We start from the raw sequence: 15,949 nt of genomic DNA, 5'->3' as shown, positions 1-15,949 counted from the left end.
GCTGGTCCAACTGAGGCGCCAGGTGGAAATGGCATGGCAAGCCGTTCCACAGGACTACATCCAGCATCTCTACGATCGCCTCCATGGGAGAATAGCAGCCTGCATTGCTGCGAAAGGTGGATATACACTGTACTAGTGCCGACATTGTGCATGCTCTGTTGCCTGTGTCTATGTGCCTGTGGTTCTGTCAGTGTGATCATGTGATGTATCTGACCCCAGGAATGTGTCAATAAAGTTTCCCCTTCCTGGGACAATGAATTCACGGTGTTCTTATTTCAATTTCCAGGAGTGTATTTCACACAGTGACAAGTGTTATTTCAGAACGTGTTAACTACGAGAAAAGAAAACTGATAAGCTGAACGCCAATCTTAACGTACTGTACCAAGATAAAGGTGTTTCCTAAAGTCTGCGAACATTATGTAGCAGACGTCTGCACTTGTCGCGCACTCAAGGCTGAACGTTGCTGACCCACCGCTCCAAGCTAAACTGTCCCCACATCATCAATAGCGAGGCCACGACATCTATTAGCAGCAGAAACAGCGCTGATTTTCTGTAACACACGAAGAACGGCACCAGCCAGTAGAACAAATCCGCCCCCTTTTGCTGCGCGCTCTCTTCAGCGGGCTGCAAGCCGGACGAGATTATCCCTTTACGTAAGCAGGAATCAAGCACACTAATGCTGCTTGGTCTGGCTGGCAGTTCATGGCACTGTCTGCTGCTGGTAACACCTCTGGTATGCGAAAGAGCGACAGCGGCTCCTTGTGGTGAGTGTGGCTTTCAAACCATTCTGTCTTGCAACATCAGACACTTTCTAACCAACTCATCGGTAGGACATTTCCATAGATATGGATTATAAAGTGTTGTAAGTGATAGGTTAAGAATTTTAAAAATATGGACCACGTCACGCAGAAAAAACTGAACTGAGGACGGTTCATAATTTACGGGGCTTGGGACTCGTGCAACAACACAAGTCCATTCATTACTCGGCAAGCAAATCTAAATGTAATCTTTCCAGCACTATAGATTTAGCTCTTTCTGTACTTCCAACTGATGATTCTCCTAAGTAATCAGCCGATGAAATTAATTAAACAGAATATGTCTGAGGAGGATTCTCGACGCTGTTCGGGAGATAAACAGCTCATATGGACGGATACATTATGTCTTGAATGAAGTTTTGCTTGCGGAGAATCTGTGCGCGCTATGCGTATCACTTCTGTTGATACCCTATCAAAGAAGCTTGATACGGACTATCAGAATCATGTTACGAAACATCTAAGGGTAATGAAAATGTTACGACGCCGTTACGTGAATTTAGATAAAATTAGTTTAGTTTATTACACGCACCAGACAAAACTCTTGTCAAAGAAGTTGTATGGCGCAGAAGAAAGCAAGAAAAAGCATAAACAGTTCTGCTCGCGATGAAGTATTAGCGACTAATTTTTTGGGACTCCGAGCTACTTGGAAAGTGATAGAAATGTGACTTGCCCATATTGCGCGAGGTTACTGGACAGTTTGCATAGGAGCTGAAAGCAGAAGCGGCCCATATACTACTTCCCAGTAGTGCCTTTACACGAGATCAGGTTTTCTCGCCAATGCACTGCGTTGGTATGAATGTTTCTCCAACAGGGCTCTTCTTGACAACGTACTCTTCTGCATAAGAAGTGCCCGTACCGTTCGCCAGGAACCTATAATACGTAATCAGTGCTACTTTCAGACTACCGCTCATACAGTGTGCGGCCCTTATCCTTGAGGCTGACTCCACATGACATGAACATCGCAACTTGCCCCCTCCGAGTGAGATTAGAGCGCAGAAATTAACAACTTCACCCCGATATGGACCTGCACGTATGTCGCCCCCCCCCTTATCTCATTCACACACACACACACACACACATTATATATATATATATATATATATATATATATATATATATATATATATATATATATATATATATATATATATATATATATATATTCTGTAATACACGAAGAACGGCACCAGTCAGTAGGACAAATCCGCCCCCTTTTGCTGCGCGTTCTCTTCAGCGGGCTGCAAGCCGGACGAGATATATATATGCGCAACGGAAGAGGGCGGAGGGGGGGGGGGGGGGCGGGGGGGAGATCGTAGACTACTTTTAATGTTACTCGAAAATTGCTGCTCACGTTGGTCGTGATCCCCGAATGCCTTGCGAATATGGAAATATGGAATCAGTTTCAGCACCTCAACATCACGCAGGACCACGACAGCCTTACGTGACTAGTACCCGAGAAAACCGGCAATGCTCTAGATTCGTCACACAAGTAGCAAGGAGAGGCACTCAGCAGTGGGATCGACTTTTTGAAAGCACTTTTGATGTAGGTTAAAGATCGCAAGTATCACACCCTATAGCCTATTCCCCCTGGCGGGCTCTCGTTAACAAGTAATCAATGGGGGGGAAAAACTCTGAATTTTACGTGACGTTCAATAGCCTTAAAACAGTAGTATAATATCGACTAGTTGCATGGTGCAATGGATGTGGATAAGGCCTTCATGAGAAGAAGGTCGTGGTTTCGAATCTCGTCGGGTGCTTTTAATTTCTTTTTAAATTTTTCTCGGAATGCCTTTGATCATTATTTTTATTGAAATAATTGGTTTACATGTATTTTTTATAACTATTCCTCTGTCACATTTCAATAACTGTATGATTTTCTTCACTTGTTCTCCTTTTTTATTTCTATCACTTTCTCCACTCGGAATTTTTGTAAATGTGAATTTATGTTTGCCTAATATTTAAATATATGACACTGCCGATCTATCGGTTAAAAAAACAAAACACGAAATAATCTATATTGACTTTGCAATGTTTTGGAAAATTGTATTTTTTCGTTAAAAGACATGCAATGTTTTTGGGTCAATCGGGGATGGTAATCGTCAAACATTTAAAATATAGCCTAAATTCCTATTGCACTATTCACAAAATAACGCAGATGATTTAAACGAAAGTAATGAGTATAAGCAAAACGAAATTCAAGCAAAATGATGAACACAAATAAAACGAAATAAAAATCCCAATTAATACATGATATTAATATCACTTCAACAGGAATTTCAAACGTTTAATTAATGATAGGAAGAAAAATAAGAGTAAATGAAGCTGCTATAATGATTAAAATGATTGACAAATTACGTTTAAATCAGTTAACTGAATGAAAATAATGATTAAACCCATTTCGATAAAAATTTAAAACCTAAAAAAGCTGTAGTACCTGACAAGATTCGAACCGATGACTTTCTGCATGCAATAGCTTAACCTATCCATTATACCACGCAACCAGTCAATATTGTACTTACATTTTAGTACTACTGAGTATCGCCAAGAATTGCGATTTGGCTGCAGGGTGAGATACCTGGGATCTCAACCTACATCGCGATGTAGATGGTTTCAGAAAGTCGATCTCACTACTGGGGACCTCTTATTTTGACTCAGGAGATGCAGTGGTTTGCAGCAAAGTGAATATCCACACGGGCGGTACGACGTCAGGAGGACCACCGACTGTCACAACGGTCACCATGTTAACGGCTACTACACACGCGGCAACAGAGGTGCGCACCCAAGGTCAACACTGCAGGCAGGAGACGCACCACATTCTTTGCTATATCATCGAGGCATCTGTGCCACAATCTTTGGAAACATCCCGTGTTGCTCGTGCTGTCAGCACGTACAGAGGGTATTCGACTGCTGCCCTGGTCAGCAGATTCCAAATATTCTTGTGTATTATTCCTAATTTCCTGTATAAGCACCATAAATGAAATACCAGGTGTACCCGTATGAAATGAGCGTTTTCTGTGAAAATGAAACACTAATTTTGAATTTAAAATTTAAAAAATTTTATTCAAAGTACCGACCATTGCTTTCTATACACTTTGATCACCTTTCTGCCAATTTTTGGACACCACGCCAATAGAAATGTTCGTCTTTGAAGCAAACAAATCAGACACCCAATTTTCGACTTCTTCGTAGGAATCGAAGTGTTCCTCAGCCAGTGAGTGTCCCATTGATGAAAACAAATGGTGGTCGAAAGGGGCTACGTCTGGTGAACACGGCGGGTGGGGTAGCAGCTCCCAGCCAAGTGCTTCGATTGTAACTGAACCAGTTTTGCTTTGTGTGCAGGTGCATTGTGGTGTAAAAAAATTACTTTTCCATGTCTTCCGGCCCATTCTGCTCTTTTTTCAATCAATGCATAGTTCAAATTGATCATTTGTTGTCTTCTTGCCGAATCGATCAGGTTTTGAAGTCGATGTTGATGGTTGTCCCGGATTAACCCACGATTTTTCCCGTTTAGGATTCTTAAAATAAATTTTTCATCACCAGTAACAATTCGATGCAAAATTGATTTTCTTTCATGTCTTTGAAGCAAAATTTGACAAATGGTTTTCCATCTGTGTTTCATTCAATTCATATGGCACACATTTTCCACACTTTTGGATCTTTCTCATAGCTTTCAAACGGTCAGAAATTGTTTGTTGTGCAACATTGAGCATTCCTGGCATTTGCTTCTGACTCAAAGTATCATCTTCATCCAATATTGCTTGCAATTCAGCGTCTACGAACTTTTTTGGGGGTCTTCCACGTTCTTCATTTCTTACATCAAAATCAGTATTTCTGAACCGTTGAAACAATCTTTTGCATGTTGCTTCTGATAGAGCATGATCATCAATACCTCGACAAGCATTCGATGCGACTCCGCAGCACTTTTTTTCAAATGTAAACAAAAAATTAATGCTTTCCGCAAATCGTCACTTTCTGGTACAAAATTCGACATTGTTAACACGATGAAAACATATGATGATGTTTGTTCCATGACTTGATGTATACTAAATATCTTTGACAGATGTCATACCAACCAAAACAAAATTAAGGCTCGTTCACAACAAATGTTCCCTATCGACACTTTTGTATCTGAACACTCATTTCATACCGCTACACCTGGTAGTTGTTTGCTATCCTTCTTGGTGTGGCAGTTGTTATGGCTAACAGTGTAGCTCCCACTAAAGGGTTTTGTTGACGGTATCGTTGGGCGCACTCAGTGTTAACTCAGTCCATCAAAGACTGCCTGGCTACCGCTGCTACATTAATGAAACAGTGAGTGCGTTCCCAACGTATATATTTAGGGTATCGTTGTCTTGTTCTTGTCTCGCCCCAAAACAACGGTTGCTGCATCGCTTGGCCTTTTAACCAATATTCAAGTTTTTCGGGAAGCTTCCGACCTCGAGCGGCACCTCTCCTAACGCTGCGGCAAGACCCGCACTGGCGACGAGCCAGTCCAGTCACGGACACGGTGCAGTGAGTCAGCGACGAAAGCTCCGGGGACGGGCGTCTACAGGTCTGGCCAATGACGTGGTCAACAAGGCGCGTTGCGCCGTCTCCCAGTAATCCATAGTTGAGCTGAGTCTATCCTCTGCAGATAGAACACGTTTCCTATCTTGCTGGGAGGTACACCACATTTCCTGCGGTCACATCTACGCTGCACCAGTACTGTTAGCCGCCCGCACTGCAGTGTTGCTCAAAGTCCCGATAAATACAAAGATGACCTAATTCATTGTAACTATCAGATTATCGAACTACTCACTACGGTACGCACGCGCCGAACGATGATAAAGATGTGTTATTTCTAATATTTCAGCCACGTTGCAGATGCGCCTGGAAGTTGGGTAACAGGCAGAGGTAGAAAACTGAAAATTCTCATGCTGGGAAATGAGAAGGAGCGATCTGTTTTACTTGGTAAAAAATTTCCTATAGATTTAGATGGGCTTTGCTGTCATCTTCTGGTCTTCGAACATTATTACAAACGTTTTCATTGTGAGCTGGAACCTCATGCCAAGTTCTCATACTACTGGATAAAATTCAGAACATTAGCAAACGTATCTTGACAAACCTAGCATAATGTGCTAAATTTTATCCACTAATATCACAACTTGGCATGATGTTCCAACTCACAATGAAGACGTTTTGTAACAATTTTTGAAGACCAGTAGATGACCGCAAAGCCTGTCGAAACATGTTGGCGAAAATAAATATTTATGCGTCTTCGCTGTAGAAAGTTTTTTACTGAGAGGTACAAAAATTTCAACATTTCTATACTTTGTTTATAGTTTTGCTTCTCTGCCGCCTTGCAGCGATGTGTGCTCTCACTTCGATGTTGAAGATATTTTCCTACTTATGACGAATTCTTCTCGGGCTATCAGCCGAGTAGTGACGTCTTGTCGCAACGTTTCAATGAGTTTCGCACACATCTTCTGGCGGGACTCAAACCGAGAACTTTTGCTCTACAGCCTAAGCTATACAAAAGCAAATCCAAAAGTCTTTCTTCCAGCATCGCTAATCCGGCAAGAGATGCAGGAAAATGTAGCACGAAAAGGAGATAGTACTGGCAGGCAAAGCTGTGACGTGGGTACTGTGAGGTTTGCCTATATCGCTCACCCACTAACAGCGTTGCCTGACGCTTGCAAGAGTGAGTGTCACAGTCACGCAGCTTTAAACATTCATTTTTTAGCGTTTTCCCTCGTTCCTCAGTTGCTTCTGTTTTCTTGGGCATGTGGTCCATCTATGTAACTACATGGATGTACGCAAGCCCACTACATAAAACTCAGGAAGAGACATACTGACTAGTAAGATCACAAAATTGTCTGTAAAACGAGACAGCAAATCAACCTTACGAAACCTTTGGTAAAAAGTTATTTATTAACAATAAGAATAACAAAAAATTGTAATATAAAAACTTACCTGGGATCATTAGGTATGTAGCAAATGTAGTATACATAAAACAATCTTACATTAGAGGTCACTGAAAAGGTTTCATCAATAAAAAGCGAAACGTCTATGGCACAATAAAGCTTTTCATTTAGTTACATGGTCGAACCACATCTCCAAGATTACTTCTTAATAATCTACATTCTTCAAATACTTTTACTGCGAGTCTACAGTCCTACTTTTTCTGGAAATAATTCTTCCATGCGCGTTTTATTTATATGCTAACTACTAGCTTCTATAGCATGGTAAGGAGAGACATTAGATACGATTTGGCGTGTTTGCGCCAGGCCTTAAAATTTAAGCTTCTACGCTGATCGACACTTGGTAACAAGGCTTCAGTCTTTAAACTAGAAGAGAGTACGTTAACAGCATAGCTGTGTTATAAAAGAAAGTGTTACAAGAGTCCGTAGTTTAATAAATCTAGTCCTACCTTTGTCGCAATAATTCAACGAGAGATGACATGAAAGACAGTGGGCGAAAGTAAGCAGTACACTTTCTTTGACGCAAGTGGAAAGATGGTCACATGCACACTTTGAAGGTGCTTAGTACACGCAGAATAGAGTACTGTATGTCATCCTAAGCTTTTCGGTAGTATTAACTGGAAATGGAGGGCTTGTACGACATCGTGTTTAAACGAAACGCTCCTGCTTTCGCGGTGAAACCATTAGCATTTATTGAAAAGAGCCTAAATGAGACTCCTCCGGATCTAGTCCCCACATGTTTCTCTTCCAGTCTATTTTTGGTCTACGAAGACTGCCGTGTGTCTCCGACCACCTCAAGGCGGTCCTAAGCAGTCTAAAGAACTTTAATATAGAAGCTTCTAGGCACGTGATATTTCGCTATATCTTCATCCATTTCGTATGGACTTTGGTATTTAGCAGTTACCATAAACCATATGGAGGCTGTCTCTGCTGTTTTAACGCTTAAGCCACGAAGTGGCTTTCCTGTAAAGTATGCTATGAAGTGGAGTCTCCGGAACCCCTATGTTTAAATCGGGACTCAAGACGCAAATCATTTAAAATTTTTAATCAATGTTATATAACATTTATTTTTACGAATATTCAAGCCTGCAATATTATTCTTGCCACACAATCACTTTTCTACGGTTTTTAAATACACTACTGGTCATCAAAATTGCTACACCACGAAGATGACGTGCTTCAAACGCGAAATTTAACCAACAGGAAGAAGATGCTTTTTTCTCTCTCTCTCTCTCTCTCTCTCTCTCTCTCTCTCTCTCTCTCTCTCACACACACACACACACACACACACACACACACACACACACACAGCAGTTGACCGGCGTTGCCTGGTGAAACGTTGTTGTCATGCCTTGTGTAAGGAGGAGAAATGCGTACCATCACGTTTCCGACTTTGATAAAGGTCGGATTGTAGCCTGTCGCGATTGCGGTTTATCGTATCGCGACTTTGCGCTCGCGTTGGTCGAGATCCAATGACCATTAGCAGAATATGGAATCTGTGGGCTCAGGAGGATAATACGGAACGCCGTGCTGGATCCCAACGGCCTCATATCACTAGCAGTCCAGATGACAGGCATCTTATCCGCATGGCTCTAACGGATCGTGCAGCCACGTCTCGATCCCTGAGTCGACAGATGGGGACGTTTTCAAGACAACAACCATCTGCACGAACAGTTCGACGACGTTTGCAGCAGCATGGCGTATCACCTCGGACACCATGGCTGCGGTTACCCTTGACGCTGCATCACAGACAGGAGCACCTGCGATGGTGTACTCAACGATGAACCTGGGTGCCCGAATGGCAGAACGCCATTTTTTCGGATGAATCCAGGTTCTGCTTACAGCATCATAATGGTCGCATCCGTGTTTGGCGACATCGTGGTGAACGCACATTGGAAGCATGTATTCGTCATCGCCATACCGGCGTATCACCCGGCGTGATGGTATGGGGTGCCATTGGTTACAGGTCTCGGTCACCTCTTGTTCGCATTGACGGCACTTGGAACAGTGGACGTTACATTTCAGATGTGTTACGACCCGTGGCTCTACCCTTCATTCGATCCCTGTGAAATCCTACATTTCAGCAGGATGATGCACGACCGCATGTTGCAGGTCCTGTACGGGCCTTTCTAGATACAGGAAATTTTCGACTGCTGCCCTGGATGGCACATTCTCCAGATCTATCACCAACTGAAATCGTCTGGCCAATGGTGGCAGAGCAACCGGCTCGTCACAATACGCCAGTCACTACTCTTGATGAACTGTGGTATCGTGTTGAAGCTGCATGTTCAGCTGTACCTGTACACGCCATCCAAGCTCTGACTCAATGCCCATGCGTATCAAGGCCGTTATTACGGCCAGAGGTGGTTGTGCTGGGTACTGATTTCTCAGGATCTATGCACCCACATTGCGTGAAAATGTAATCATATATCAATTCTAGTATAATATATTTGTCCAATGAACACCCGTTTATCATCTGCATTTCTTCTTCGTGTAGCAATTTTAATAGCCAGTAGCGTAGTACACAAACGAATTTTTAGAGAACTGAATTTTACAGCGTAAAAAATTATAGTACTTCTCTAGCAAGTAAAGTTTCACGTCAAACAAAATTCCAGAGATTAAATTCTTCATTGTGTGACCATATTAAACTTGCACTTAATGATCCTCCGCCAGCAGAACTGTGATTACTTACTATTGTGAAATCGTCTTTTTCGTACATTTCTTTATCTGTATCACTAACAACTTCCTCCATCCATGAACTAACAATTCCATCAAACTTAGTATCGTTAAAACTGGCATTTCTGAGATTCAGTTGCGTACTATACTGAAGAAAACTGGTACGTTGTACACGAGGCGCGATCCAGGAGATCTCAACACGTGACAATAACTAGCGTTGCCATCCGTCCTGAGACATCGGGCCCGTCACCGTTATGGACCTTGTCCCAACAAGACCCAGTTTTGCCACGATTTTGCGAAATACAGTAACAAGCTCGGCTCACGTACTGAAGTAACGCCACATGTAAATACAGCCTCCGTTTTTTTATGTTAATAAGGTCGTCCCATGTGGAGTTACATGTTGCGTATCCTGTATCGACGATGCATGCACTTTCTAGATCTAGCGCCATCGTAATACGTAATACTATTTTCTCCAGGAATATAGGCTGTAGCATTTTAGCAGCGCCTTGTGGAAGAATCGGGCAGTTCATATTTCAATAGCGATCTGATAAGACGATCCTTTCTAAACGTAATACGAACAACGAGTGTAAAAGTATCACTTTCGTTTCTATACACCCATGTCAATGTGTCCCAACGAGGTCACAGCTAGATATGGCAATCCTAGACAGTAACAGGTGTCAACAACAAACACAGAAGATGATAATGTAACCGACAACGAAGCATTGTAGGGCTGGGGATTTAAGATGAGTATGGGGTGGGCGTTAAAGGAGCATTCCGCCAGAACTGAACTTGGGAGAGCGACTTCGAGGATTTTCGCTGTCTGTCTGTCTGTCTCTCGCGCTCTCTCTGATATACTTTAATGGAACAAAAAATAAACAGGTAGTTAGAAAAATTTTCCACTGAAGACAGCGCACATATTGTGTAGTCTTGTATAACAAAACAAAAACTTGGATGGAATGAACCAGTTCTTTGTGTGCGTTATGTATGCCATTAATCGTGTCTGGCAAAGATCCCGCGTTAACGAACAGCAACTGTTACATCACACAAGCGCTGCTGTAGGCTACCCAATTTCATCTTTCTTTACATCTCCAGCGAAACACCACTTTGTCCGTAGAGTCTGTTTCTTATGCAAAAAAAGTATTGGGAGTCAAAACTCAACGAGATGTCAGGCACTCAATTCAAAGAAGCAGTATTACCACGGTCATCGCTATACACAGTGGCAACAAGACACTACATTCTTTTAATGTTTTCTAAATCTGGCCATGTGGGGGAAATAGGTGGATAACTAGATATTGCAAGTAACCCGAATGATATGCCTTCAGCAATACATATTTTTGATAAGTACGTGCAAATCCTTTGGTGTGGCCATTATTTTTCCATTTATAACAAATATAAAAACATGCGCTCCAAGTCTATGAGACTATCACACCTTATTATGCTTCGCCTTGTACCAATTTTATGTATGACGAATTTTATGTATGAGGAAGGAGAAGTGAAAAATGTTCAGTTACCCGAAATATGTAAGAGCGCTTGCGATCCTTTTGTTAACAGTCTGATATACATTGTAAATGTTCGTACGTCCGACGCTTTGGGTCAAAACATCGTAAATTTTTCTTGTGTTGTACATGTATAGCAGAATTAACCTGCAGATTATGAGCTTCGATCTTTAAGAGTGCTGTTCAATCCACACTTCTAATGACACAGAACGTAACCAAACCACACCGGAAGAAACGTGTCTTATCAACAAATATTGGCAATAAATTGTTCGTATACGTTGGGCAAAAGTCATGTCAAATCAAGCCCTATGGAAACTCTCACGAGCATCCCAGTCAGCTTCATAGAGAAGAACTTGTGCGACACCCTAAACAACCAAACACGGCGGTCTCTAACACGTATAGACCCGATATAAGCATGTTTTATTAGTTGCAGTATACTCCTGAAACTTTCGCGTGTCTATATATTTGCGCAAAGGAAAAACAATTTTGATAACATATTAGCAGAATCCAAACTATACCATGTTTTTGTGGTCTTCAGTTTTAAGACTGGTTTGATGCAGCTCTCCACGACTGTCTATCCCTTCAACTCCGAGTAACTAATGCAATATACAACCGATTGAACTTTCTTACCATATTCGCGAATAGGTATTCGTCTGAAATTTTTATACCGACGCTTCCCCCACAACCAATTTGACGACTATTAAGCACGCTTCTGTAGTATCACATTTCGAAAGCTTCTATTCCCTTCTGGTCTTAACTGCTTATCGTCCACTTTCACTTCCGTACGAGGCTACACTCGCTACAAGCGCCTTCAGAAGAAGACTTCCCAACACTTCAACTTACGTTCGATATTATATTTCTGATTCAGAAACGCTTTTCTTGCTACTGCCACTCTGTAAACTTCGGCCGTCATCAGTAATTTTGCCGCTCAAATAGCAAAGCTCACCTACTACTATTAGAATCTCCTTTCCTTATGCTGTCAGCATCGCCTGAATGAATTCGACTACAATCAATTACACTATTTTTGCTTTTGTTAATGTTCGTCTTATATCTTCTTTTCGAAACAGCGTCCATTACGTTCAACCGCTCTTCAAAATCGTTTGGACACTCACTAACAACAACAACAACAACAACAACACCACCACCAACAACAAAACACACCACCACCACCAACAACAAAACACACACACACAACACACACACAACACAACACACAACACACAACACAACACACAACACACAACACACAACACACAACACACAACACACAACACACACAACACACACACACAACACACACACACAACACACACACACAACACACACACACAACACACACACACAACACACACACACAACACAGCACACAACACAGCACACAACACAGCACACAACACAGCACACAACACAGCACACAACACAGCACACAACACAGCACACAACACAGCACACAACACAGCACACAACACAGCACACAACACAGCACACAACACAGCACACAACACACACACAACACACACACAACACACACACAACACACACACAACACACACAACACACCTCTAAACTTTAATCCTTTTTCCAAATTTTTCTTTAATTTCCTCTTTAGTGCTTGCCTAATGTATTGATTGAAACGACATAAGGGATAGGCTACAACATTGTCTCACTTTTTCTTAGTTACGGCTTCCCTTTCATGCCCCTCTACTCTAACGACTGCCGCCTGGGTTCTTTACACGTTGCAAATAGAATATCGCTCCCTGACTTTATCGTTGCTTTTTTCAGAATTACAATGAACGTATTCCATTCAACATTGACAAAACCTTCTTAAATCTACAAATGCTATAAATGTAGGTCGGCCGTTTCTTAAACTACCTTCTATGCTGCCATAGGTTCAACTATTGCTCCGCGTGTCCCTACATTTCTTCGGAACCCAAAGCGATCCTCCCTCACGCCGGGTTCTAGCAGACCATGATGATCAATATTGTGGCTAATTACTGTCATTCGGATGAACAACTGAATGGCGCCTTCAGTACGCAGACTGCTGTTTGCTAAATATATCGAATCCAATCAGAAATTTCTATACTGATATCAACAGAAAAAATTGTTCTGTTTGACGACACAATCCTTTGACATTTCATTTCATAGATATTTACTAGTCAGGGATAATGAGGGAAAACCAATATAATTACTTGTTTCATAACACACCCGCGCACAAATGACATCTCCGTCCTGATAGTTTTAACTTATTGAACATGAAATCCTCTACATCCAAGTGAACAATACATTTGAAGTAATGGTCTGATATTCCTTCAAATCTTACCTGTTTTTATAGGACTGACCGGAGTACAGTTTTCGGTAAGATGTATAGCTGACAGCGCTTTGGAAGATTCCCAACGTTTATTTGGCTTGAAACAGAAGCCTGAAATATCTGTGAGCGTATGGGAGACTTCTGGCAGTGCTATCTATTTAAGCTCCCACTGCAGGCGAACGAAGCGATCTGACAGCCTGCAGGCCCTATTTCCTGTCAAGAGTTCCTGTACAGCTGTTTGTATTCGATACACTTTTGGCTGTACTGCCTTAATATAAACCTAGGTATACCATCTAAGACACTGCACATATAACCATTTTACTTTTAGCGCCCCCCCCCCCCCTCCCAATGATACAGCCGTGAAGGTTCCTTCAGTTTCGATGCAACTTTCGCGCTTTAATCCCGCACTCCAGAGTCCTCGTCACCATAATTTACTTTAAGAAACCTTCGACTTATCTCAGACTGACACACTGTCAAATTACAGACTGTATTACTGCCGCTCACCTACTCCATCAGTTTCCCTTAGGCGTGTGACACGAAGACCAAAACTATGCTAAACATATTACGGAAATTTCAGCTATCCACAAAGTTGAATCTGGTACTTCACTTGCGTTTATGACTCTTTCAGGAGGAATGGTACCAGTGCAGGGACTTTTGGACAGTGAGTTCAAAACTGGTCTCAGATTTTCGACCTGGAACACTGATGGTGTATTTTTAAATCGCAAACGGACAGCAATAGATGTAGGCGGAATGACGCTCACGGGCCTAGCTTAATCTAACCAAGATTTCCTAGTACTTTAAAACAGTCAAAAATTAATAGTAGTAGTAAGCTTACAGAAATACTGTACTAAAGGCATTTTTCAGATCAAATGCGCTTCTTCGAAAGAAATGAACGTGGCACCAGCACACACGTCCACTGACGTCAAGTTGCAGTCACTTAACACTCGCTCTTCTGGGAATAATCTTATCTCGTAACTCTTCCTCGTAAAGTAACGGTTGGAGCTGAGAGGATACTGAATGTCAGTCAAGCTAACCAGAAGATTAAATCACTAGTAGTAGAGAGCAGTCATGTGGTTTACGTTACACCAGAACGGAAACAAGGCCAGGTAATAACTTTACACTGACAGCTTGATTGAGCATTAAAATCGTGTGACGACTTTGACAAACTATGAATTTGATTAAATGGAAAAAGGAAGATAAAAGTTTAACGTCCATTCGATGAAGAGGTTGTTATAGAGTGATCTGAACTAAGTGGCATTTGTCAGCTACTGTACTGAACTGTTAATGTCATCAGTGCATGGACGGGTGTCAGGCACTGCCTGCTCCCTTGGTGTTGCCATTTTTGCTGAGCAAAGCATCGTGCTTGTCAGTTCTCAGTAGGCCGTTGAAGTAGCAGATTAGTGTGACACTAAATTTTAATTATCTTACTACGTGCGATGAGAGTAGTCTACCCAAAGGAATAGGGGAAACGTTCTTGAGTTCTATACCGTACGACGATACCGAAATTTGTACGTGACTTCATGCTTGTTGTGTACTAAATATTGATAAAAATGCAGAAAAGTAATCTTCCAAAGCTTATACAGCCAGTCGTCATTCTTCTGAATGGTCTGATACGACCTGTCGCGATTACCTTTCCTGTGTCAACCTCTTCTTCTCAGAGTAGCATTTGAATCCAAAGTCAACTACTTGCTGGATATATTCCAACTCCGTCTTCACCTACCGTTTCAATCCCCGCATCTTTCTCTATACTGTGTTCGTCCTAAGAATGAACCTGATGCAAACGTTACACGTATTCTTCCGCGTTTGCTCGAATCTCACTGGTTTTCGTTTGAGCGGAAGCCAAGCTGCTTCGAGTACAGTCAAGAAGTATCATCATAAAGATACGTTTTTTGCAGTGTTACAAGCACGTAGCCTGAGTGATAATGTGGGACAGCAGCTTTGACAGCACTAGCCAGCCAGCTTGTCCAAACAACCTGCAATGATGTGGGCAGTTCCAATTCAGACGTACTGTAAAAAGAAACGAGCAGGAAAACAATGATGCTTCTAATGTCATTTAATTTTTGAAGAGAACGTGACCAGATGGAAAGAATAAAATGCTCTCGATCTCACCTAACGTAGTATTCTAATCACAAACATGAGTGATGAAAACTCCCAAAAAACAGGGTAATTTTTCTGAGCGAGCTGTGTGTTACGCAAAAGCATACTGCAGAGATTTCACCGTACTGTTGAATTCTGAAGCCACTGAAGATATTAATTAAAGACAGTCGTCTGGTAATCTCTTAGCTCCTTTCTTACCCGAATCTGAGAAATTATTTCAATTCTGGAACTGTAGATAACAAGCCTATCAACAACAGAATACACTAAGCCAACCATGCGTCGCATTTTCTCCTCTTTTTTATGATGTGCCGTTTTATATCCCGCCAGCGTTTGGAAATGACATGGGAAAAAGCTACGTGCATTAGTTCCAGACATCTGGCAGATTAACAGTCTTTGTTATTTATCGCGACAAATGCCTTAAATTGGCTCCAGATCAGATCTTTTGGATTCCTACTGTAATGCTACAGAGGAAAACGTAAAATTGCAGAAATTTGTATGGTGTACTTGATGCGGTGAGAATGACTGTTGCAACATATTTCTGCGACACTTACCACTCTGGCTCGTGTAAGACTACATATGTGGTATGAAACACTGGAC

The 15,949-nt window shown here is 41.8% G+C and overlaps 2 protein-coding genes across 5 annotated transcripts in view; one reads left to right on the top strand and one right to left on the bottom strand.

The window, feature by feature from the left end:
- Window positions 1-15,949, top strand: part of LOC124802406 (serine palmitoyltransferase 2) — a 420,470-nt gene that overhangs the window by 298,854 nt on the left and 105,667 nt on the right. The window contains exon 1 of one of the 3 annotated variants that reach the window (XM_047263161.1): window positions 727-764. The exons of the other annotated variants lie outside the window; for them this stretch is intronic. Within the exon in view, the coding sequence (XP_047119117.1) occupies window positions 736-764 (29 nt within the window). The 5' untranslated portion in view covers window positions 727-735. Of the gene's footprint in view, window positions 1-726; window positions 765-15,949 lie in introns of those variants that run through there. 3 annotated transcript variants of the gene reach the window in all.
- The window catches only part of LOC124802404 (reticulon-4-like), a 377,134-nt gene that overhangs the window by 344,087 nt on the left and 17,098 nt on the right, over window positions 1-15,949 (bottom strand). The gene's annotated exons all lie outside the window — the stretch shown is intronic.

The sequence above is a fragment of the Schistocerca piceifrons genome, chromosome 6, assembly GCF_021461385.2.
Source record: "Schistocerca piceifrons isolate TAMUIC-IGC-003096 chromosome 6, iqSchPice1.1, whole genome shotgun sequence".
NCBI classification, from domain to species: domain Eukaryota; kingdom Metazoa; phylum Arthropoda; class Insecta; order Orthoptera; family Acrididae; genus Schistocerca; species Schistocerca piceifrons.
This window is presented reverse-complemented; position numbering and strand designations above follow the sequence as displayed.